The sequence below is a fragment of the Centroberyx gerrardi genome, chromosome 5 (genome assembly GCF_048128805.1).
Source record: "Centroberyx gerrardi isolate f3 chromosome 5, fCenGer3.hap1.cur.20231027, whole genome shotgun sequence".
Taxonomy (NCBI): domain Eukaryota; kingdom Metazoa; phylum Chordata; class Actinopteri; order Beryciformes; family Berycidae; genus Centroberyx; species Centroberyx gerrardi.
This window is the reverse complement of record NC_136001.1, coordinates 24,292,687-24,319,329: the sequence shown is the minus strand read 5'-3', so window position 1 is coordinate 24,319,329 and position 26,643 is coordinate 24,292,687. Positions and strand designations below refer to the sequence as shown.

At 41.7% G+C, this 26,643-nt stretch overlaps 1 protein-coding gene across 1 annotated transcript; it reads right to left on the bottom strand.

The window, feature by feature from the left end:
• Positions 1-423: 423 nt before the first annotated feature.
• On the bottom strand, positions 424-22,994 carry vstm2lb (V-set and transmembrane domain containing 2 like b). Its single transcript, XM_071894518.2, has 4 exons — positions 22,877-22,994; positions 2,273-2,442; positions 1,220-1,264; positions 424-917 (listed from the first exon to the last, which is right to left on the bottom strand). The coding sequence occupies exons 1-4, from the start codon at positions 22,992-22,994 to the stop codon at positions 600-602; spliced, it is 651 nt and encodes a 216-aa protein (XP_071750619.1). The 3' UTR covers positions 424-599.
• Positions 22,995-26,643: the final 3,649 nt, after the last annotated feature.

The window sequence follows — 26,643 nt, the reverse complement described above, 5'->3', positions numbered from 1 at the left end:
GTTTTCGTAAAAGACAGCAGATAACTGAGGCATTTGAAAGCATAGTGTCTGTTTTCAGAGCAATTTTGATATAGCTGTAGCTGTATCAGTGAACCATGACTGTGCACCTCTTATTTGTTATGTTCTCCATGACAATTATGACTTTCTGCTAACACGTAACCAGGGGAAAAAATCTGGGTGCTAGTTATTTCTACGCCACTGAAGGAGACCTGCTCAGACAAAATCCTGTTCTTCTCATTACAGCCTCATGGTCACATAAACATCAACTCAATGCAACGGGAAAAAATACAGAGACAAATAACATAGCAACAAAGTGAACATAACCATGTGTATTGACAATATAATCATGCCCTTCATTGGCATTCAACAGCATTGGCATCCAAACAACCATATTAAAGATAGACAAACAAACTGAGTTGATCAATAAACATGTAGCTGGAACACAAAGGGTCCAGTTATGGTCCACGCCTCCCCTCTGTGATGACGTGTAACTTAATGACCTTGCCTCTTAAGAGATAAATCAGGAACATGCACTCCTCTTCCCCCCCCATTTCTGCACACGCACGCCGCCGTGTCTGCAGACGGACGGACCGCCCGCTCTACAGCGCACAGCTCTCATTGCAGTCAGTGGCGCTATCGGCCGATCTCCTCTTCAGCTCCCTGCCCTCTGTCTGGTGGTGGGGGTGGGGGTGGGGGTGGGGCTGGGCCGGGCTCCCCTGCGCCCGGCGCCCGGGTTGCTGCGGCTGGGCGCCTTCCAGCCTCTCGGCCTCCACCTGGAGGTAGGCGCGGACGCGGTGGTGCTGCGCCACGCTGCCGCTGAAGTCGATGACGCGGCACTCGTACGTGCCCTCGTCCGACGGCTTGACGCTGGACAGGCGGAGCTTGTGGGAGATGTTGCTGCCGGCCACTTTCACCACCTAACGGGAAAAAGATGATGCATTCTTATTCCAAGCCATACCCGTGTGAGTTGTGCATACTATACTATAAATTGAAAAACATATTAATTATTTAAAAGTCTGCATCACTCTCACCAGCAAGAAAATTCATGAGAAATGTATTCAGAGTTAACTAAGCATCTATCCATTAATGGAAATGAATCTTGCAGAAGCTGCTTGGGTTCATTTGCTTTCATAGTCACTGTAACATGAAAGTTGGCTAGTTTTCTTTCATATTGGCTTTCTTTGGTGGTAGTTGACAGCTGATGCCAGATCAAACTCACACTAATTTTGGTGGCATCTTTGGACGTCTCCTCCAGAGGCACCACCTGCACGGAGATAAGGATGATGCATTAGTAACACAAGGTTGATCTGGGCTGCGCTTTCCAAACACATCTCATCGCTATAGGAACGTCTCATCTCATTGGCTTACAGCAGCAAAGCATTATGGCGGACAGACATGTTTCATGTTTTCAACATCGTTTCTATAACAAAGCTTAGTTGTAATGCCTTGGATTGCTGATCTGTTGTAGTTCCTGTTTTCTCTGTACAGCTGGTAACATCCTGGCGGCTGAGCTACGTGCGTTGTGTGTGTGTGTTTATGTGTGTGTGTGTTTGTGTGTGTATACACGCGTGCATGACTGTGTGCATGCTTATATTAGTGTATGTATGTGTGTGTACGTACATACACTCTACCAAGCACGCAGGCCTCTGAGAAGGAGAGTGTGTGTATGTGAAGGCAGCGAGGTATTCTTTTGGGCATAGGTATGAATTATGCATGGAGCAGACAGAGATTTTGAAAATCTATTTCTTCCTCAGTGCCAATTATAGTGTCTAGAGGCACAACAGGGGAGCCTGAGTTCCCCAACGATGGGAGAGAGTCAACCTGTTCCCCCAATGCTGGCAAATGCTAATCAGCAATTATCCATTCGTTTCCGTGCCAGAGGGTTTCTGCCGTGGCTAATATTGTATTTCCATCTGCCTGATGTACAGTAAGCTTTAGGTTCAGTCCAAGCAATTCTGTCCACAATATGAAACTGGAAAAACTGAAAAACTGAAACTGAAAATGGACTTTGTAATTCTACAGATAAAAAAAGAAACGTTTCACCTTGGAAGAAAAGTAAAAGTTTGAGTAGTAAAAGTATCACCAATATGAAATAAGAGCTATTGCCTATACCATGTTTGACAAAACAGCTCTGTCATAAGGCTTTATGTCAAGATAGGATTAAGCCCATGTAATCTTGATCAATTACTGTACGTGTGAAGCACCTGACTAGTGGTGATGATATATTCAGACCCCCACCCCCCTCTCCAACATGTTCTCCCTGGTGGCTTACCTGATTGTTGATCCAGGAAGTCTTCTCTTGCCAGTTTCTGTGGTTCTTAATGTACCACCACTGGATCTCCAGGGAGTAGGAGGGAGAGCCCGCCCCACGGAAGGAACAGGCCATCTCTACGTCCTCGCCGCTCCGCGTCGTGATGTCGTGTGGCACCTCGGTAAAGAGAGCTGGAAGAGAGAACGACAGAAGAAAGCTGAAGAGACTGATGGTCTGAAGGAAAGATGTGCCTAAGATGGCAGAAATATACTGTACATCCACCAGACAGCTAAATGACAACAGCTGTTGCAATTGGAACAGCTAATGGGGATCCTGATAAACATAAACTTAAACATTTCACTGGTGACTTTGCTGCAACACACTTTCTTTTCAGCAAGAGAAAAACAGTGTGAATCACAGAAGTAAAACGTGTTGGTAGCCAAGTGAATGTAGCAATGAGAAATTCAGAGAGAAGGTATTGACTTGCCAGTCAAACCACTGCCTTGGTACTTGTCAGATAGAATTGTTGCCCATGCTACTTGGTAAGCATTTTTGGGTATGGGGTTTGCATTTCACATTTTTAACAGGCTCATATGATCCATCAACAATTGGTGAATTATCGCCATTACACATATATGCATACATTTACATGGATGATTTCAGAAAAAAAGTCCAAATGTCACATGGTCCAATCAGTCAGACTCTCAAGAATTTGACCTGCCTGGATGGGTATACAATCCTGCAATGAGTGAAATCAGATGCATTTGAGCTCTGCACTATTCATTCTCTTGGCCTTTTCTCCTCATCTCATTTTGTCCAAAAAGTAGGCCTGTTACAGTTGACATAATCTTTTTCTTGGTCTCAAGAGTAGTCTAAACTTGCAATGCAAACTTTCAAAAAGTGCAAGGACATTATGCAATCCTGCTGTCAACAGTATAGCAGCCCTTGCTGAAAATTTTAGGGATACTAATTTGGAACTGTCATTGCACTTCAATCCTGCACCCAAGACCAACCACCTACACACTGAACATAATTTCCTCTGGATTGGCTTTCTGTAATGGTCAATAATTCATCATAACAGTGCATTGGCAGGCAAACTGACAAACTCTCCCACTTTCCCATTCTCTTTCTTCCTCCAGGCCACTGTGCATATTCTCTGACTCAGCATCGAGTGTGTGTGGGGGGACACTTTCTAATCCCTCTAGTTTATAGAAGTCCGGACAAAATGGAGACATCAACTCCCCAAATGCTCCCCTATCTGTAACCACACATCCAGCCATTAAAACCCACAGCTCAATCCTCTTAACTGGCTCTCTTAAAACACACAGAAATTCATTGTTAATCCACTTCTACTCCCCACCACAGAGACTGGAGCTTGGCTCTGTGAGCAACTCTGAGAGAGATAATACTGTGGCTGTCTATGATGCACCATCTGGTGATCGTGACAAAATAAAAATTAAAACGGATCAAGTTGTTATGGATGATACTATAATTAAGTTGAAGGACACTTACAACTTGGAGTTTACTGCCGAGAAAAGAATCTCTGCATAAAACATTGTTCAGGTGTTCTGGTGGATGAATGTATGAGATGTGACAACTGTGACTTTACTCTGAGGATTGCAGCAAATGAATATGCAATAAATTAATATGATAGATTTACATTATGATAACCTTTAGATACTGCTATATAAAGCAAGAGTAGAAACGTAAAAAAGATACATAATTTGAAACCCACTGGCCTTAAAAATCCAGCATTGCATTCACCTTTGGAAACCACGTATAAAATTGAATAAAAAAACACTTCACACACAACCACACGCAACCTTTGTTCATTTGCATGAAATGTAATATCATTACGGTCAGTTCAGTGTCATGCAGGCAGCACTCTGCTGCTTATTTCATACCACCTCAATTCACTGCAGCATGCTAATTAATGTGGTTAATGTATAGTGAAAGTGTATGCATGTTCAGGCTATCTGAGCTGGTCCACACGGTGTAACAGCTCCGCTCCAAGTCATGATTGGTTGTAAATGCATCACACACCATTGAGCCTTGCATTTACACCATCCCCCCCCCCCCCCCCCCCCCCCCCGTACAGTTGCGTTTCCTCTCCCTCTCTGCTACTCACGGACTGTATTGATTTTATATGAGCATGTTAATGAAATATTATTGGAGTAAGTGGACTGCTGAACAAATGGGTTTCCGTTTGTTTTATTGCCTCAAGACGAAGTGCTGCTGTGGGCATCTGGCCTATAGCTAAAAAGGAGAGATAAGAACAGCGATCTTGCAGCACTTACCTTTTAAATTAGATTTTTGGAACATTTATTTCATTCTTGTTTTATAAGGCATTCCTAACAAGAGCTCCAAAACTACATGTCACTGTTTGGATGTCATCTTCTGTGCATTTGCAGTGGTCAAAGAGTTGCTTCATTAAACCAATTACAATTAGCTGAGAGCCCTCAATAAACAAACACATTAAACACCTCAACCAAATAAGGAAACTTTGACCTCTCGCTGACAGATTGGATTTTTCTTACTGCTGAGTAGTTAGTGTGCTGACCCTTAGCTAACACTGGGTAGCACAAGGGGCTACAAATGGCTCAGTACATGTCAAAAATCGCCCAGATTTCACCGGAATGCTCTATCAAAGCCGGCACAGGCTAATGCATAGAATCATTATGCCTTTAACCTGCAATTAAACTTTTGTATTGTCATTATGGATGTATAAATCAATTTTCAAGGAAAATGTCAACTACTTGAAACAGTAATTACTGTATATTGTATATACAGTAATACAGCCTCAAACTATTACATTTGCTCATTTAGCAAGGAGCAAAATCCATGACCCTTCTCTGATAACAAAATACATTTTCAAGCTTCACCAATAATATTGTTGACAACCTACTGTATACTCAGCTTAATATCTAAATAGTCTGTGGTTCAGTATTGCATAAAACATAAATGTTTTCATTGTGAATTTGTATTAACCCATTAAATCATTGTATTGCTTTCTGCAGCCTTGAAAAAGCCCTGAAACATATCTGCAACTTCTAAAAAGCCCACAAAGTATCTTGTCTAATGCATTCACACTGAAAGTTAAGCATCCAACATATTATACAGCACAAAGAAATTCATTACATGATATGATGATAGACTCAACATCACAAAGGAATATGGAAGAACATCTCTACAGGAATAATGACTCAACACATTACCTACCTCAACCTAGAGATGTAAAATGTCAGATAAACGTTGGTGTGAAATAGCGAAAAGGGCGCTTTAACAGCCCACCTTGGTACATTACAAGTGATTAGAGAATAAACTGTGGCTGCTCTAAGGTAGGCTGTATTCCACATCCCATCCACAGGATAGTCTCTCTTTCAGACAGACCCTGCCGATGAGAATCTTTAGGCCAGGTGAGCAAAGAGGAGAGAAGTAAGTATCTGTAATTGACGTTCACTCGGCCTTGCGCATCTGTGACACAGAGAGCAAAAACTGATCATGGGGCAGATTGGAAAGATGCAAGGACGGTGGGTGAGAAGGGAGGAAGAGTGGAGAGGGCTTTGGTGTCGTTTGACTGACTGGGTCCCCGGGAGTCGAGCCCTTGATGCACCACCGCTCGCGGCCAGGCAGTGGCCTCATTTGTGAGAGGGAGACGCAGGGATGAGGAGGTACAGAGGCCAAGAAGGGAGTGGAAGAGGGAAGAGAGGGAAAGGATATGGGAGAGGAAAGGAGGACAAGGGCAGAGGTGAAGTGAAGCAAGTGAGGGAGAACAAAGAGCTGAGCAGAGAGAAACTAAATCCATGAGATCAATGACAAGAAAGAAGTAAGGCTTGGAAAAGGAATTAGAGATAGAAAGGTATGCACAATAACTCAACACTGATAATGTTCAAACCAATACCAATACTTAAGTGTTGGCTCCTCTGATGGATGCAGCTATATTCAGAGATCACAGTTAAGACCAACACAAAGTACAAATCAACACACCATTCCCTTTACATTCCTGACAAGCTGCTGAGTCACTTATTGTCAGCCATAACCGCAGTTTTCACAGAAGTGTGTTTGTACCAGAAACGTTCAAATTCCTCAGCTGAGTGCCACGTTCCAAACAAGCTGTCTCCATTATACAGGCAATACAAGCTGTCTCCATGTTTAGCATTAAACGCCTAGGAATCTTTTTCCTGACTACGTAAGGTACTAAATCTTTGTGCGTGTCTTTGTCCTGAGAGCATGCGAGTCCAGCGTACAGTACTGTACTTAACAATAAAAGACAGAAGGGCTTGTTAAAAATACACTGTAGCTACTCGACAGTAAGTCATCTCTCTCTATCTCTCCTCCATTATGCAAATTCTCCTGAAGAGGTTGAAATATAACCAGCTAGATAAGGATACATTTCAGCAAACTCAATCTACCTCTCCGCTCCGGCTCCTTCTTCATCTACAGTATGGATTCTTATTAAGCGATTGGCAGATACAAGGGCAAAGAACACTTTCCTCGTGTGATTTCTGAGGCTCACATCAAGAGGCTTCTCTCCTGTGTAGAATACAGACAGCATGCTGTTTTCACAGACCTATCAGCTACAAACAGGTCGTGAGAGATGTGCCATACAGTACGTGTCTTGGAGCTATGTAAGAATGCCATGTATGATGTTTCCTCTCTGTCCGCCTTGGGGAATCACTGTGATCGAGCTGAAAGCTCTTTTGGTGTAACAACAGGTGTTATTTTAACCCCGGCAGTTCTGTCAGAAAGTTGATTCCCTAAGGACAGACAGGAGGAGGAAGGATATATGGGATTTTTCTTGCAGATCTATGTACCGCACAGGGAAAAATGGAGGGCGAGAGTGATGGAAGCCCACCTAGTTTCATCATGTAACAAATAATGCGGGAGGAGAAATGCAGACCTAATTATACAGTCAGTTATTATACGTGAATTAAATTGTCTGGGTAGAAAAAACAATGGAGACTAGGATTGCCTGCGCACTCTTTGATTCACCTAATGTGAAACAAAATGTAACCAAGTGAAACAAATGGAAACTAATGGAAACTGGGCATGTTAAATATTAAATGTCCTCATTTTCAATTGTCAGGATAATTTCATTAGATAGATAGACAGATAGATAGATAAACAGACAGACAGACAGACAGACAGACAGATAAATGTCTTTTTCTGTGTACGATTTTTAGATGGGCAAATTATTTTCGGAACATTTTTTTCCGTGCAGATCAAAAGGAAACAATCAATAAGTGCTTCCACTGTGATTTCTGGTGATTCTGTACCAGTGCGGGATGCATTTCCTGGGACAACTTACTGTAGCTCTAACTCTCCCTCAGATGGCGAGGTAAACTATGACACTATGACACAAAGAGACACTTTCAGCCGATGATGCATTTCTTTCCTGATTGTCATAAAATGTTTCAGGATATCTTCAATGCACAAGTGCCTACACAGAGGCTTCAACAGTACAATAATGGTCTTAGTCATATAACAACCTCAACTGAGCAAGTACAGCGGATTCAGAAATGGCATCTGAGGGAGCGGTTCGGCATTTTAGAAGTATCTACTGCTGCATCACCACTGCAGCAGCCACTTCAGACTAGTCTTGCTTGAATGTTACACAGTAAAACAAAATCAATATTTGGTAACACAAAACACAAATGTCTCTCAAGCAACCGATTGCCATACCATTCCTTATACCTTCTAATGGAGCAAAGAGGGAATAATTAGACTTTTAACGACAATTAGAGTGGTTTCAGGGACGGAGAAACACGGGTCAGCAAGCACGAGGTAAAATGTGGAATTTGTGCCTTTGAGTCTGGAAGCACATTTTTGCAGAAAGGCTGTTATATAATGTTTTTACCTTTTCATACTGGTTTCGTGTCTGGCATTCATCTTTTTCTTTATTATTTAGTAAGGATTCACAGTTTGAAAAAAAAAAACACTTTGCAAGAATGTTTTGAAAGGTGCTGTATGAATAAGGTCCTTCTTCCACTTCTTCTTCTTCTTCTTCTTTTTATAAGTCTTAATGTTATTATTACCCAAGACTGACATTCCTACTCTGAGATGTCTGATAAACAGCAGCACACAGGGTTTGACAAAACTGATCAGAATGTCTTGTACAATGTGTTTTGAGCATATGGTGTCAGCGCCGTCAATTCACCCACAGAGCACATCGCAAGACGAGCCGGAATAGAACAGAACTTCACTGTGCATAAAATATATGAGCAAAACAACAGGGGATGGCACTTCTATCATTAGAGTCTTCTCGCTCTTCGATGTAGGTGCTGGCACTTTTTTTTCAAAAAGTTGTTTAATGAAACACTTCATGAAATGCATTTGTCCTCAAGATACAGTATCAACAGCGCTAGTGGCAGAGTACTGACAGCAACATCTGTCACTTTGAACAGGCTGTGTTCTGCCCACAGCCAAAAAAAGAAGTGTATGGAACAGACTGTCGAGGACACGAAAAAGACTGAGCACAAATGAAGAGATGTCTGGAAAAACACAATCTTAAAGGTTTGGAGCGTAACTATAGTATAATGGGGTACTGAGTTTTTTTTGGCTGCTTGCAAGATTCCTCCGCTGCAATCAACGCATACTGCCTTTTCAAATATGCAAAGCGGTCCTTATCTGCTACCTACAACCATTATATAAAGGAAGACAACAGTGGAGAATTAATGAACCTAGCTCAGACTGAGCAGCCATGAAACTACAGTGTGTGTGAAGTGAAAGTCAAGCCAAGGACAGAGCTGCATGGGGAGTCCTCAAAGACTCTGGGAGTCCGGGGCTACAGCAGGACAGCCTTACAGCTGCAAGGTAATTCCTGTGCTTTTCCATTTCCCTAGCCAGCCAATAAGACCCAGATTCTGCAAACTCAAGCTTTTTCTCAATTTTCCACCGCTTTCTCTCTCTCTCTCTCTGTCTTGAATCCTTTCTTGGTCCTATCCTCTCTCTCTCTCTCTATTTCTCTCTCTCTCTCCCTCTCAGCCCAAGTAACATCTCCCACAAATCTCCCACTCATGTTGAAAATTTACTCTATTTTCTCTCTCTTCTCTCTCTCCTTTTTTTCTATTGCCTTTTCATTGTTACTCTCTACCTATTAGAGCTTCCTTCCACTTCTTTCTTCACTTACCTCTCTTCCTACCCTCTTACTCTATTTTCTCTCTCTTCTCTCTCTCCTTTTTTTCTATTGCCTTTTCATTGTTACTCTCTACCTATTAGAGCTTCCTTCCACTTCTTTCTTCACTTACCTCTCTTCACCCCCCCCCCCCCCCCAGCCCCCCCCCCCCCCCCCCCTCGCTGAGTGGGCAGTCTGTGCCCGTTGGGTCTCTGGTGTCTGGCATAAAGAGATGCTTCCAACACTCTCCAAGTAGCTCACTACATCTCCTGGAGCCTTTCCCACTGGCTCTGGCAGGTGTTCAACATCCTGGGAGACTTATCCTGTGCATGTGTGTGCGTGTGCTGCATTGTAGCTTGTGTTTGTGTGTGCATGTAAAGTAATTCATGTAGATGTGATGTAAATAATGTAGCTGTGTGTGTATAATACATGTCAAAGGTGCATTTTGCTGTTAGAAAATGACCATAGCGGTGCTGCTGTATGTTTATGTTGCATGTTTTATAATTGTTGTTGCTGTTATTTGTTATGCTGTTTGCTGTCTGCAAGTCCTTATGTGTGTCCGTCCAGCTTATGCCTGTGCTGCTTTACTGTCTCTTTGCTCTTGTAACATTACTGTTTTGATTGTTTTCTTCTGGTCTTGTCTCCCTGTTTTATTTTGTCCCCTTTCCCCAAATTCCCCATTAAAAGGCCGTCATTGCAAACAAGAATTTGTCCTTAATTGACTTCCCTGGTTAAATAAAAGTTAAATAATAATAGGGTTGTTGATCAATATCAATGACTCAGCGATGACTTCGCTAACTTCTCTATTGAGAAAATGTGATAGAGGTTGCTGAAAGTCATAGATGACTGAATGCCTCTTTAAGAATTTGTTTCTGTATGATTGTGCAGTTGCAATTTTAATATTTCCTTTAATATTGCACAGCCTTGGCCCAGCCAGTTTACAAGCAGAGGATCGTCTCCCTGACCCCACTGACTGCTTCTCCAATAATCCTGCAACATGCTTTCTTCAAAACACCTCTGCTTTCATACACATGCACACCAATGTAATGCCTACACACACACACACACACACACAAACACACACACACAGCGATCTCCTCCAAACACACAACCAAGGGGGATAGCAACATTTCTCCAAGTGCAGGGAATCATAGCAATTCAAAAGATCAAAGGAGAAAATAAGAACTCTTCTTCTGATCCCCAACAGATGGAGAAGGACAGAATGAACAATAAGCAAGAAAAATAAATTGAAGGGAGATTGCCAACATCATGTGTTGGCAGCGTTAAAAAATAATAAATTTGCCGTTTTACAAACTCTGCCTCTCAGTTAATTGTGTTTTGTTTCTTTTCAGTGAACAAAAGACAAAATGTAATTGTTACTATACTGTTTGAATCCATTACACCATTAAGTTTGTTTATTTATTTGTTGTTTGCAAGCAGCCTCATTATCAGGACAGGGAATAAAAGGTAAAATGTAGAGACACAAAAACAGAAATGGCAAAAGACATATTGGAGATACTGTATACAACAACACACATTATACATGCATACAGGCTGGAGACTTATATATTTGTAATACATATATATATATATATTTAAATATATAACTGACAACCCAAACTACCAAATTGTAAGCGTTGATCTAAAATGACTTAATTTGTTGTTGTTTGTTGTTTGGTGTTTTGTATGTTGATGATTTGCTTGTGTGTGTTCACACATGCATCTGCATTTTGCAAGTGCTGAAAACAACTTCAAAACACACTGTAAACGTGCAAATATCAGCCATAATCCATGTCAGGAGGGATTGTAAATTGTGACCAGAAGTCCTACTTTTTGTAGATAAGAAATGTATTTCCAATAGTATACATTCAAAAAAACCAAAGGAGATTTTTCCTCAGATGTTCACATGAAGTCAAAGATAGAGCAGATGAAGTTGTTCTTTCTGAATACAAGAGGAGGATTGTGGGAGTTGTGTGAAAAATAACAGCTGAAGTGTGAAGATTCATCCCAATAGTATAACGTTACTCAATAATCAATAAAAGTAATGAATAGACAAAATGTGTAGAAACTGACTTCCTCTAGTGCTGTAGCAGCCTATGTGCACGATAAGCTTTGATAGCACACAGGTATGGAGAAGTGTCTGACACCCGACTGACTGACCTGAATTTGCCTTTTGATGCTCATGGCACCCTGGTGACTGTGCCATGGGAAAAATACATGAGACAGCATGTGCAATCGTACTTAGGCTACCAAGAAAAATCCCCTATATCCTCCCCTATGTTATACGCTATATACAGTAAGCCTATAGCCTGTCAGTTTCTGCATTTGTAGCTGAGTTACAATATACTTCTTTCCACTCCTTAAATTTGGCTCTTCACTAATGCAAATGGTTTCTACACTTGTCTGTCAAGAGCCCCATTAGAGCACTTTCATGGAACTTTGGCGTATCGACTGTGAAACTTTCTGTCAGAGTTTCTATCTCTAATAATGTGCATCAGAGCTATTGTCACTTTCCGCAACTTGGGAAAAGAACTTTTCACTAACTCGCCCATGCAGCAGGCCTTGAGATACACCGGAATAAAGATTATAACGGCTTGATTTTCTTCAGTGCTATCAGCACAAGATATTCTTTGAAACGAAGCATTATCCTCTTGAGTAGTTATGAAATACACTGTCACTGAGTAGAAGAGGATCACAGTCTGCTTTTCATGATTTAATGTCAAACTCAATGCCACGATTAAAGTCTTGCTCGTTAGTAGACCATGGATTGTTTAATTGACGGCCTTTTTATTTTTTAAATTTTTACAAATTTTGACTTTACTTTTGATAAATGCTGCATGTAAATGTTTTATCAATTGTCACTGAACAAAGAACCATATCAAACCTTGCAGTCAGTTTGGTTTCTGACTTGAGAGCATGCAAATGAAATGAATAAAAAGCAGAAATAATGTATGATGGTTTCATTAGCATGCCCGGATTATCCCACCTATGCTGCTCCGTCAACCCATCCTGTCAAGTGCCCGCCCTGCCAGATAGGTTATGTAAGCAATACTAAAAATGGCTCAATAATTACATAAAATGTAGCCTATTATTAGATCATATCATACTGCGACATATGCAAATACACTTACATGCCCACATCACCGTCTGAAAGCGTATTGTCTCGCAAGCCACAGCCCTGGGTCTAACAGAGAATCATAGATGCAGCACAAAACTCACAAGCTGAGATAATTTCAGCAACCAAGTTAGAAGAAGAAAAGCATGAGGATAAATGTACAGGCTTCAACCAGAAGATAAAGGCCTGAATAAACCTAACAGCAATGACAGAGGTAATAACAAGACAAGGACACATTTCAAACAATGCACGACTTGAGCGCAGTTGAGTGAAGGGACACTCGCTCCTCCAAGGCAGGCAGATCACATTACGCATGAGTCATATCATACAGGCCAATAAACCATATTGCACACGACTAAGCAGGCAGTAAGTGAGTTGAGTTGTCATCACCACGCACAACGAACGGCTAGTGTAGAAGAAACCAAACTATTTTACCACTGAAATTTTGTTTTGATGAAGAGGAAAAAGCTTTTCATCCATCAAAGACAATGATAATGTTATATATTTACAAGTTGTTTTTTTTGTGTGATATAGTTTTTTTTGCCCTGAAAACATGATACAGCCTATTATGGTTAATATTAAGTGGCAGGAATAAAAGAAAAATATTATTTGTTCAGCAATCTTTATTGAAAAGGTTCCATTGGACGGCTGTCATCAAATCAACTCCTCCACACCTCCAATCTGAAAATCCATACATTATCAATAAATATTATATCTGGAGTGAAATCGATGTCCCAAACATTTCCCATAAAATTTGTGAATAAATGATTAGTCATATTAGATATTAGCATATAACTTAGCTGCATGTATAGCATCTACCATCTTCTTTTCCATCTCAAGTTTATTCCATATTTAATTTATGAAGATTAATAATTAGTGTGCTGGTCAGCATGGGGCTGAATTAAAACAATGGTCTCTGCCTAGGATTTCATCTCCCTGTTTATTGGGTCTCTGCTTGTTTCTGGGCTTGGAATCCTTTATTTGAAATTGGAAGGATAAGATAAGGAAGGATAACGCTCTGCAGTTCTGATATTATCCTTGAAGTGGGTACTGCTTCCTTTCTAATACAAGTTATTTAGGTCTGGTCTGGATTTTTAGAAGTGGCAGAAACAATCTATCTCACCCATACAGTACACAAACATTTTATACATTAGCTGTTGTGGAATCTCTGTATTTTTTTACTTCAAATCAACATACTGTAATAACTGTCCCATTAGTTGATTTGATCAATTATTGTGATAAACATGGTAAGGAAAAGGACAGATGGTTTGTAATTAAATGTTGTTTTCCTTGAAATACAATATTCTATGCTGTATGCAGAAAGGTTTTTTTTATAATAAACTCACAAACATATCATAATCCAACAAAATCACAAAAGTCACAAATCAAAAATGTGCCCACAAGCGAACACACACACACACACACACACACACACACACTCACTCTCTCTCTCTCTCTCTCTCTCTCTCTCTCTCCTCCATGACATACCTATAGCCTATACCTATAGCTGTATGAATACATCCCAAGTTATTACCATCAAATCATGCTATGGCTGGACAAGCGCTCCGCCTCCCTGCCTCTCTTGCCCTCCCTCCCTCTTCTCCCCTTTGCTTTATCGATCTGACAGTTGTCAAATTGCCTTTCAGCTGGCAATGCAGGCGCCCTCTTCAACCCGCCAGTGAAACACGACTTGTTGACAAACAGGCTGTCTCCCAGTGAGCACTGTGCCGACGCCAGGCCCTGACAAGCCTGCTCAGCAGACAACCAACTGTTTCCTGACTTTAATCAAATTAGAGTCACCAGAAATCAATCCCATAACCTTGGCCGAATGCTAAATCAACACAATAGCTGGCGCCACTGGTATATTTTTATGGCTGAAAACTGGCATGGGAAAGAGTGAAAACATGCACTCTTGGAGTGAGTATTGACTTCCACAGAGAAATCTGCAGCAACGCTGGCTTGTCTCATATATAATGCTATTTAGCTGGAACAGGATGAGTTTGCTTGGCTTGGCCTTTTCTAAGTATAGATTTTCATAAAGGCAGTACTGTCATAATCATCTTCTGGCAATGGCAGGGGATGCTTGTTTGAAGATGCAAGTACATGCATTTTTAAAATGGTCCTCCTTGGCATTTTTCACTGTATTGCTCAGAGAGCAATGATAGAAGTGTGGCCATGACAACACAGGAGCGGCTGCTCGCTATCCACCCAAGACTCATTAAAAATTAAAAGGGGGGAAAATAATGAAATAAAGCAAGGCTGTGAAGGACATAAATATATAAACAAATGAATATATACAGCTCAATCTCAGAGGAGACCACTCTTCTACGTTTTCTCACTTCAGGTGAGTCCCGGGCAAAATGAGATGGATAAATCCAGGCTGAGTGCCAGTGTGGGGTCAATCCATCGATCTGTCGCTCTCTCTCTCTCTTTCTCCTACAAGAGGGAGCCTGTGCTGCTGTGTGAGTGACTAAATTACTGAGGGATAATTAGCATGGGCTTGAAGCAAGTGTGACACCCATATCTTTGCTTGTGCATGTATGTGAGACAAAGAGAGTGTGTTTTGTGTGTGTGTGCACGCATGCAGGTACATGACTTCAAGACAAGAGTCTGAGGCCTGATGGGACTACCCCGACAAATCAGACTGAAAAGCATAAAGACAAGTTATTCTCTTTAACTCTTCGCTGTTCCTTTCCTCCTTGGAGAATCGTCAGCTTATCGCTTACACTGCAAGCTTCCCGTTCTCTTTGTCAGACCATTAAGCTCGTGCTCTCTTCTCACTGAGAATGGGCATTGTGGTAACTAATTTGTAATAATCTTTTTGCCTTTTTGTGTCCAGCTGGATGCTGCTGACTGTCTAAAAGAGAATACAGATAATGGAAGAATGCAGACAACACACGCATGTATTACTATGCATGAAATCAATGAATCTTAACAAATACCTTGCAGTCATGTAAAAAGTGGTGTAAGAACAGCATTATCTAAGATACACAGAGGCGTTGAAGCGATGCACAAGTGTAAGGTAGCTGGAAGCATCATGGAAATCCGTCTCTAGGTTAAGTACAAACATTTTTCAACTGAAAAGGTGCCACCCTAAGGGGAGAGCTAGTAAAAGCAAAGGGTCATTAACTCATTGCTTCCATTTGAGTCACATCCAGAGGGTGTTAAACAAAGCAAATGATTTCACTGAGAACAAAAACAAGTAGATACTGTATACTGTATACTGTAGATACTTCCACCAAGGTGAATGTAAATAGCCTGTGAACAGAATCCCTGTGGGAGGAGGTATTTCACTAATTTGATGAATGGCTTTAATAATCAGGGAAGCCCCAAGGGAACAGTGGATGAAACAACAAGAAGCTCCTGTAATGAAGAGACCCACTGCAGATATTTATCTTGATCCTAAAAAGCTTTAATGTAGATAACTAACTAGTGGAAGTTACATCTGGGTACCGAATACGGCAAACACCTTTGGGGGTTACAGTGCTTTGTTACAGCGCTTTGTATTGTTACTGAAAGAAAAACATGTTTCATGCTCTTCAGGAGAAAACTGTTATCACCCAATGCCAGTGCTGTAACAACATGTCATTATTTAGCAACCAAATCCAGTCGGTTTACTTTTTAACTGCAATTTCCTCATTAATAGTAACATGTTCACATAATGTTGCTACAACTCCATTTACAGACAAAGACCAATATGTTATGCCTGAACAGTTGTGTGAATCCTACTATCATCCCGTCTTACTGTGCCAAGGGATTTCTGTACAGCACAGTTAATGTTGTCGACAGCTTATAACCAAATGTGAAAAACACATAATGCTGATAAACAAAAATATGTAGTCTGGGAATTTGCCACAAAGTCAGTAATGCTCTATTTAGTTCAGAGTCAGCGGTGGGGCGAGCCGACAGGAGTCTCCTTGGGGAAATAATCGCTTGCTGCGAGACCTTCAGCCTCCATTCAAGGTGGAAGGTAAAATAATGAAATAAGAATGGAGCCGGTAATCAAGCGAGCAGCTGTCTGCCTGTTGCAGCTGATACTCCAGGCCTCCGGAGTGAATTTTTCATAGCCCTTGGGACAGAAGACTCACAGGCTATTTCCGCCTTTCCTCCCAGTGTGTCGCAACACAATGTAACAAGTTGGTGTTGACACCACATGGAGCTTGGAGCCATCGGCGAGACTCCTCACTGTACTCCATCTGGACTCCCCAGGGATGAAAGCTAAAATTAGGTTCCTTCCAAGCATGTTGCCCTTGAGAGCCTTTTTGTGATGGTGTGCACGCTTTCATGAGCCGGGACAGTGGAGTGCAAGAACGGCTTTGCTTCACTGATGGACCACGGCACTTAGAGCATTCTGCAAATTTAGATCAACATGCAGTGATCCGTGTCAAACTAAATTTGAAGTTGAATTGAAGTTGAATTAGGATGAAATCTGCCATTCAGAAATGTAAATATGTAATGTATTTCAATTCAGGTCAGTCAGCCTAATGCTAATTTCAAGCTAGGGTTGGTCCAGTGATTACACATGCTGACATCCCCAGTGAGTGTATACAACCAGCACCTCATCATACATCAAAGGTACAAACTTACATATTCTCCATCCTCTGGATTATAAAATCAGTGTCAGAGTAAGTAATTCACCACGTCTGGACATCGAAATACCCAATTTTGCGCAGTCCTGACCGTCTCAGCCACAGGTTATCCTGCTGAAGCTCTCTGTCCATGGCGTACTGCATGTGAAGAGATAAGGACCCACACAAAGCTAAACTCCCCAGGCTCACCGCTAAGTGTCACATCCTGTGGACCTATCCCTCACTGCCTTTTCCAGTGCCTGTGATTTCAATTCCCTAAGACCTTTCTCCTGTGATCAAAGCCATGATGTGTCTCTTTTGATTTTTTTTTCCCTCTCTAGTACTTCAGTGCAATTTTCAAGTGCTGATCTTTTTGTTGTTATGCTGCTTTCATTTAGCAGTGAGTCCAGGGTAAGCATCTGGCTCTTTCAAATGAGCGTTTTGTTTCTATTTACAATTGGATACACCTCAAATGAAAGCAGCTGTTTCAAAGACTGGACTTAATCAACAATAAACAACTTTAAATACACAATTTGGCCCAGATTTTGAGATACCCAGAATTGAAAGAGCATCACTTGCTCTCCAAAATCTCTAGAATTAATTCAATCTTTAAAACGTCAGTGTTGTCAACATAATATTGATGCCAGACTGACTCAGTAATATTTATTCAGCTGTAGGTCATGACAAGTGTAACTACTTCACACCAGACATTAGCCTACATACTGCTTCCACAGAGGAAGCAGTTGTCCCCTCAAGTTTCGACATGTTAAAATCCACCCGTTCCTCCTGTATCCTCTCGTTGTGGGAGCGCACCGCTGTGCGTCGTCTCAACCATCCTGTCATTCTCCTGCTCGCTCCTGTCGAGCCTCCGCCAGTGGCCTCCACTGTGACAGCATGAGTGTACAATCTGTTGCCCCCGCCCGCACAGTCAGAGCTCCATTAAATTGAAAGCCAATGCAAACTGCCTGGGCTGGCCGTCCTCATTAAGGGGACACCAAGCAGAGGACTGGCAGAGGATCCCAGACACTTTGGAAGCCTAATGAATTGGTACACGCCCCCACACTGTGAAAGTGGTATACACACGGATAACAGGATGAACACTGCCAAAGAGCAGGAACATTGCGTTGGCTTGTACTGGAAATAAAGGGCTCAGAATTGATGATAAAACACTGTGAGGCATCATCATTTTGTCTTATTCTGCCGCCAAGGACACAAGCTCACAAGCCCACACATCCACACACAATACTCAGTCATAGCTAGGTCTTCCTCCCGTCTTCACCGGCTGTATGAATGTAACCTTGTGAGACCTGACCCGCGCGAGCCTGACAGGTGAGAGGCACACTCGGACACATGTGGCACGCAGCGAGGCGAAGGTGCTGTTCTACCTAACCCGGGCACTTTGTCATCACGCAGGAACATATATTTTGACGTCTAACCTCCCAGGCGTTCGATCTACACATCAGCCGGGGGGGAGCAGGGGTGCAGGGGTGCAGGGGGCCAACCGGGCCGCAGCCAAATGCACTTATCTGAAACAAATGAGTCAGGGCTGAATCTAACAGGCGCTCTCCGGAACGCCGCATCTAGCCTGTCTGTTCTACATGAAGGCTCAGCTCCCCTCTGCCTGGGAAATTTATCAACCCACCAGTGTCTGGCCTGATAAAAAAAAAAAAAAAAAATAAAAAAAAAAACTCCCTGGGGGATTACTTAACCTCAAAGGATACCGCTGCTCTCATTTCTGGTGCTAGAGCCACTGTCTTCCAAAAGTGAAAACAAAGGGCTTTTTTTAGATGAAGATTGTCTTTTGGATCTGGATTTAAAAATCTCTACAGTCCCATTTCCAGATGAGTTTTCATTCTTGTTAGACTCCATGCCCCGAGGCATTCTTCTTCATGGCTAGTATGAGACATGGACTGGGAAAGGGAACACAGCTTTTAAAGCCGATTTTAATTAACTCCCTTTGGGAGTAATGCATGCTAATTGATTTTCTAACCTGTCCAAGATAGTTAATCCATTTGCAACCGCTATATACCACACTCATTTATAGTGATTGAGCTAAAGCTAACTTGCTAAGCAGAGAAGGCTCAAGGGACGGCTGGTGAGACACAATGATGAAGTGGTTATCACACACAATTAAATAACAGTAAATCTATGTTTGGACCTACTGTAGAAAGGTGAAATTGCTGGGCTGTGTTATGTGAAACGGCAATTATCTGAAAAAAGCTACACCACAAAACCCATTAGAAAGCCTATGCCAAACTGAAATACTGGCTTGATGCTGGGATATATGAAAGAGTTTCATTCCAAAACGAGGTATCCAACATTTGAAAAAGCTGACACTGTGTTAAAATTAATCCCGGCTGAAAATAAGACTCTTCATGGAATAGTAATGAAGTTATTTCAGCAGCTGTCTTAAAACCTTTACTTACAAAACGGTAACATATTTGAGGTCGCAGTCATCTGTGCCTTTTAAATCAATATCAGGTATCAATATATTCCAAAACAGATTACTGGATGCCATTGTTTAGGATATTTAAAAATTGGTTACAGCAAAAAAGAGAAGACCAATTTGTACCATAATAAGGGTGACTGTTCAAGTAATTCAGTTCCAAGTCTGAGAACCATAATTACATATTCATAGCTGCCAAGCCAAAGTCCAGGATTGACATTTCCATTAGATCAAAGTATCAGAACAACAAACTAATCTTTACCATTGTGTAACTGGGTCTGAATCCTCCTGCTGTTTCCATTACACACCCCTTCACTTATCTTATCAGGATATTACCCCCTATCGCTATTCTACTTGTTGAGGCTGCACAGACTGTCTCCATCCACAAACACCGAGATCTTCCTCTCTAAGCTTCATCCCCCACAGCTGCTACCAGCTCTCCGTGTTATGGAATAAGTAATGCAGATGCCAGACAGATTTATCAGAAAGGTTGGCTGTTTGTGTCTCTAGACCGTGACGGTGTATTCATTCAAACTAACTTAAACCATGACAGTAGTAGTAATTTATGGCTCAAAAATATGAATATTGATTTTTCTTTTTCTTCTTGTCTTAAAATTAGACAGCGATACATTGGGAATTTTGCTTTATATATCATTTTACTATACCAATATTTTTGGAGTGAAGTCGCCAACAGCAGATATTTTGTGCTGTTATTCAGTATCTTTCAATTGGACCATTTTCATGCCAAAAATTATTAAGTATACAGAGTTTCCCAAAAGGGGAGGAATAGGGTGGAAAAGCCTCTGACAGCATTTAGGCCATCATGGGACACTAAACTCTCCACTGAATCCAGTACTAATGAAACTATTTTAGGTGGGTTAGCAGCTCCTTAAAGCAGGGTGACCCACTGCACCTATTCAATCAAGAATTAATTCACAAAAAATCATAATTGAACAATTAAATGATTTTATGTAGCTGCAGTGAGGGATGAATCTCCATCATATCAATGGACAACACTGACTGGCCGATTTAATAAAAGGCCAATATCGGTTTAACCCTCTATTTTGCCACAGCCAACTAGTCAGAGAAAGTGGCGGTCAACAGAACAAAATTAGCGGTACCAACTGGCAAAGGGCACCGAAGAATTCACCCTCTCGCTCTCTCTCAAGTGGCACCTGGGTGTGAATATATTTTCACAGCAGGGTGAAGGTAAAGGTGCGAACAGGGCATCCAGAGCCTTCACCCACCCCCAAATAAAGGCACCTAGGGCAGCACAGATCCCCTCTCTCCTCTGGGTGCTCTCAAGAGCTCTCTGTAGGGATGGAGGGGTGGGGGGTTCAATCTATATGGCCTTTGTGTGGTCTGATGATGTAACAGCAGGGCAAGTGTTTTTTTTTTTTTTTTAATTATTATTTGTTTGTTTGTTTGTTTGTTTTTTAACTTTTTTTACCATTTCAATTTTTGTTTAGAACCTAAACTCTGTTTTAGAACCTAAACAGACTCCATCAGTATCCACATTTTGTTACTTGTCTACCTGCCACTCACAGCCCAGCTATAATTTGTCTCAAGAAACATTACAGGCACATAAGCACTTTTTTTTTCACCTTGGTTGTCAGCTATTTTATGAGTTAATGAGCCTAATTATCCCCTTTTCAATTAGTAATAATGACTTTAATGTCCACATAGCTAACTTCAGCCAAGACTATAGGCTGTGTGCTTCCTAACCGTTATGGCCTAACTTGAGCTGAATTGGTATGAGTTTGCATAGGATTCTACATTCATATTAAGCCTACTCACTTGTGAGTAGGCTTAACATAATTTGCGTTTTGTCAATATCCAAGACATTGTTTTGCGTAGGCTATATGCTTATGGATGGATCATTTAAAGTATCCTACAGTGTTCAAAGATAATGTTTGTGCTCTCCATTTAAAAAGTGACTCCAAAAAATAAATGTCCGTCTTAGTAGACAAGATAGTAAGTATTTACTCCGGCTATGCTGGGTTTAAGGGCGATAAGCCTTTATCTTCAATGTTAACTAGGTTAGTTACTGGGGGCGGTAGCCTTGAGGTCGCTGAAGTGGATTTGTGACCGGAAGGTCGCGGGTTTGAATCCCCGGACGGACCGGCTGGGGAATCTGTCAGCAAAGCACGTGACAGTGGCCAACAGCAGAAGACTGGGCAGCCTGCAGGTGTGAATTTGCATAACTATACAGTATGTGAAGCAGTGCGCTACTGAAAAAGAGTGCTCACTCATGAGTGCTCAGTTGATATTCCCTGGATAAATTAAGGTTAGAACAAAAAAAGATTCACTTTTAAATTGTCTTGGGTGGGCGCCAAGCAGGCCAGGACAGACTGGCCAGAGCCTTCACAAAGCATACAGCCTGCAGAATGGCATCATTAAACTCATACAGGTAGGCCAGTACATTTTCAAATCTCTTCCTATTTTGAGCGTTGTGATGCAGCGGGTCGGTCCTAACCCTAACGAAAAATCACCAATAGGCCTAATGCATAGGGAGAGTTATAGCGTGTTTGTGATGCCTATAGTGAGTTTAGAGTGACCAGACGATCTGTCTCATATGGTATCACTAGGACCCTTTTTTATTTTACTGTTATTCCTGTCCTTTTAAAATGTATCATAGTATCACTACAGTTCCCTTTGCAGTCCTCTGAAAACAATTCAGCCTAGCAGCCTTGAAGACATCTTGATCAGGCTATTTCATCTGGTTCAACCAGCCGCTTGAAATATTGCAGTGCCCGTGTTTTATGCTGAAACACAAACAGCTTTAACAAAAAAATAAAATAAAAAAAAAAGCCCCATTCGCTGTAGCTTATTTTATTAAAAAATGGGTCATTCTGAAGCCAATTCATAATTAATTTCAGCGTAGGATATACTAAAGCGATTATGAATTTGTGGTGTAGCCTATAGCCCACAAAGTCTAAAATAGGCTATTACACGCTATTAATAAGTTATTAAAACTGATCGGTCATACTCTGGGGGATTCAAATGCTACACAACCCCGTGCTATCCCACCACCTTCAGGCAGAGTCATTAGTTTAACAAAAACATTATAAAAGCGCGATATTCTGAAGTTTTGACCAGTCGTACTGGTTAGTTGATTCCTCAACCTCAAGTGACCACATAGGCTCTTCTGGGACTACAAGATAGAGTCGACAGGTATCTATCGGGTAATGCTTGTTTGTAACATAAGAAATAAATAGATAAATAAAAAAAATAAAAAGCACCACCAGAATCATCAAGGCTCCAGTCAACCCCACCCAGTCACTCCTATTCTGGAGTAAATATCACAGCATATGGGCTACTTCTTCCCAGCATACCGCCAACAAACAGAGAAATAGCCTAAAAAAAAAAAAAAACAACTTACCATTTCCAGAGATGTGATTGTCTACCTCGTCGTGTCCGACCGTCTTGAAAGCGGCGTTAAGTTGAATATAAAGTCCCGCGTAATGTAAAATCCCTATCACCACTCCAAACGCTCCCATTGCTTCAGCTGGTATTTCGAGTGCTGTGTGAAAATGTCACATTAGGCGGAGAGCATCGATAAATATCCCCACCCGTGCTGGCTGTCTGTTGGTCTCCGAGAAATAGAGCAAGCCCTCACAGACATAAAGTGGGTGCTGGAGACAGACGGCTTGCTGCTTTCAGCGCCACTGGCTCCTCTGCTCGGCTCTGCACGGGAGATGCGCCAGCGGCGGCGGATGGAGAGCGAGCATGGAGACAGGTGCAGCGGCTTGTATGGAGAGTCAATTAGGCGGAGGGATCTCATAATGATGTTCGTGTGTTTTCAACTTTAATATTTAGACCCGTTATTAAAGTCTGTGATATGAAGCTGGTTCTAATATATTCTCGATTCAATGGAAATGAATGGCTCTCTGGAGATAAGTTAACGTTTGCTGTGAATTAGAAAAAGCTTTCCGACGTTTTCATTGCCATAACTTAATCGTTTTCACACTTGTTACATCTCCCACATAATTCACTGTAATATTTATTTTAAGAATGATATGATTACTCGATTGGCTCATGTTTTCCATAGAGGATGTAAACTGGAGCTATCCAGCTCTACATGTAGGTTTGCTACTGCAGTTAGATCCACTAAACATCAGTCTTATCCTGCAGGATGCTGGGAGACTCGCATGTTACTTCAGGAAAAATCCACAGTACCAGTTCCAAACTGCTGTCTACCACCATAATTAAGCAAGACCATAACAGAATGATTAACCTAGGTCTGGCTGTCCCAGATGTTTGCTCACGTGTTGCATTGCCTCCTATGGGGCCTCCCATTGGCATGCAGACAGTTTGCAGACTCCTAATGGGCATCGAGATGGAAATGATGCCCTTGAATTTTAATGGTCATCCTTGTGAAGGCTGGCTACTTATTTGTGGTGTGGTTGAATAACTGAGTAGAGCATTAATAAAACAGCACACGCGTTATTCATCAGGGCGTCGATTGCCACAGTGCTGCGAAGTGCTGCGAAGATTTCTGAAGAGTAGCCCACAGCTGCAGGTCCTCTATCACTGCATATATTGTGTAGATTTGCCTTCACATGCTACAAAGCTGCTTCTGATGTGAGCCTATGGTTAGTCACACAGTAAAGGTTGAGCCATCCAAAGATTGACACTGCACAAACATGTTTGGGCTCAGTGAAAAGACATGTGGCCTTAGCCCATGCTCTTTCTCCCACAGTACAATAGCCCAAAGATTCACTAGATGTTTGTAGAAATCTTGCATTGAAGATACATGGTTAAAAGGACTATTCTCTGTTGTATCTGTGGGTATTCTGCAGAGAAATACATAAATCAGCATAACTTCACAATGCACAGCATATGATACCTCTCTCTGTATCCCTCACTGTACAGCATGAACTAGAAGCTGATGCACAAGAGATCGAATATCCCTGACATATATTCTCTCTCTTTCATATAATTGCTGTTGGTTACAGGGAAATATATATCTTTATATATCTGTTTTATATTAAAATAATACCTTATGCCAAGATGCAGTCCAAGATCCTGACAGGCCATCTGTGCTGACCTAACAAGACCATTCTGCTCTCCTCTTTCGCTAATAGGTAAACAAGTTAAAATGTGTGATAAGCAAATGATGACGCAAAAAGGCCAGTGTGTATCTCTGGTTTTTCAAGAGAGGTGTAATCCACCCACATTTAATATGCAGTCTGCATACTCATTTGTTTTTGCTTGAGTGTGTAATTAATTATTATCAAAGGCAAGAGAACCATTTATCCTGGTGACTTTGATCCATCTGTGCAAGAGCCTCACGTGTGGAGCTGACTGCGTGCATTTTAGATTTGCCGGAAAAAAAAGGTCAACATTTGTTTAAATATATGAGTAGATTAAGACTGTTATTATGATTATCCAGGTTCATATGAGATGTATTACAGTCATATGGAGATCGCAAGCGGGGGCTATAAAATCAGTTTGTTTGCTAGAGCTTGAATTAGTTATTGAAATTCAAGGCACCTGCTTTTTTTTTCTGTTGGTGTCAGCAAGACTGGAATATGATCTGTTTGAGGCTTAAACATTTGGGATATCGGAAGCTAAATGCCTGCTCCGTCAACTCATAGAAACAAGAAACACATAGCAGCATTTGATGAGTTCAGAAATCAATTCATGGCTAGAAAACCGGTTAACCTTAGAGGTCTTTGAGAAACTCCACCAGCCTGACTGTGCGCCAGGTCCAAAAGGGGCTCATATAGCCGTTTATTTTTCCTCTTGGCTGGTGTTGCTGTCTGTTCTCTTCCTAGAGGTGTCAGCCCCGGGCTCAAGCCGGGGGAACTGAGGGTGAAATTGAAGCTGATGTATGCAGACGCGAGGCCCTGAGAAGGACACAACACCTGCCTGGTAGCTCTGAGCTCAGCACCTCCCCAATGCTAACTGCTTCAGACAGCCCCATCCAGAGATGAGGTATGTGTACGTGTGTGTGTGTGTGTGTGTGTGTGTCGGAGATGACGGTTATACAGCACAGGGCCCGTTAAATGTAAAATGAAGGAAGCGAACTGGGAGTGTGACTCAACCGGGGAGTGGATTTCAAAGCCGACAGCTTCCACAGAAGCTTCATGACATCCATTATTTATCGAGCTCACTTTGACACATTCAGCCATTTTTTTTCACCTGCTGCTTTAGATACCAGAGCACAAGAGCACACTTCTCTCTCTGAGCAAATCGACGCAATCAGCAGGGACTGTAGAACACAATAGTTGTTCTCAAAATAACAATAAAATCAAATCATGTCAAAATATTACTTATTTATTAGGGTTAGACAGATGCTTTTTTGTGCTGTCATCGGTAAATGAAATACACTTTTGCCTTCTGATTAATTTTCAGTCTTCTTACAGTCAAAATCTTTGTGGATAGTCCCTATGTAAGTGTAATGTACCCAGTGAGCCTCAGCTTATGATACATGTGTTGATATTCTAAAAAGGCCGGGGAAACGGCAGTGTGTCTTGGAAATGGCCTCTCTGTCGTGTAGTTACTTTTTTCCAGCGCTCTGTTTACCACATCTACCATTTTAATGCTCAAATAACAGAATACCTTTTGGCTCCTTAGTGCGCAGAGATCTCAGGCTGTACAGCGCTTCATGAATATTAAACCAAGCTCCAAGCTTTAGAGAAACCAAATAACCGCTGCTTTAATGCACAAGGTGAGGGCTTAGAATGTGGGCGCATGCATGCTCAATCGTTGCGAGTGTTTTGGATCCTTTACACGATCCACAGGGATTTAGCTGCAACGGCATGTAAGTCCTAAGGCTTCTCTTCCTCTGCTCTCTCCCTCTCTCTTTGCAATGGCCAAGCTTTTTAGCATGTAAATGATGTGGGTATCACCTCTAAAAGCAAGGCTATTTTGTGAGTCAAATGTTGGAAAATGTTGCTATACCCAGGTGAAGACGTGCAGGGCTTACACTCTGAGAAAAGTGTCCCCCTTGGGGGTCAAGTGGAGGAGAAAGCTGATTTGAGCAGAGTGGTGGAGCAAGAATACAGCTTCTCGGTAAGGCCGGGACCAGAACTCTTCGGGGTCTGGAGCCTCAGCAATCTCAGTGCATCAGAAGTGCATCGCAAGTACCACACAGGAAAGGAGCTATACGCTTTCATTTTGACAGTTAAATAAAAGCATTCT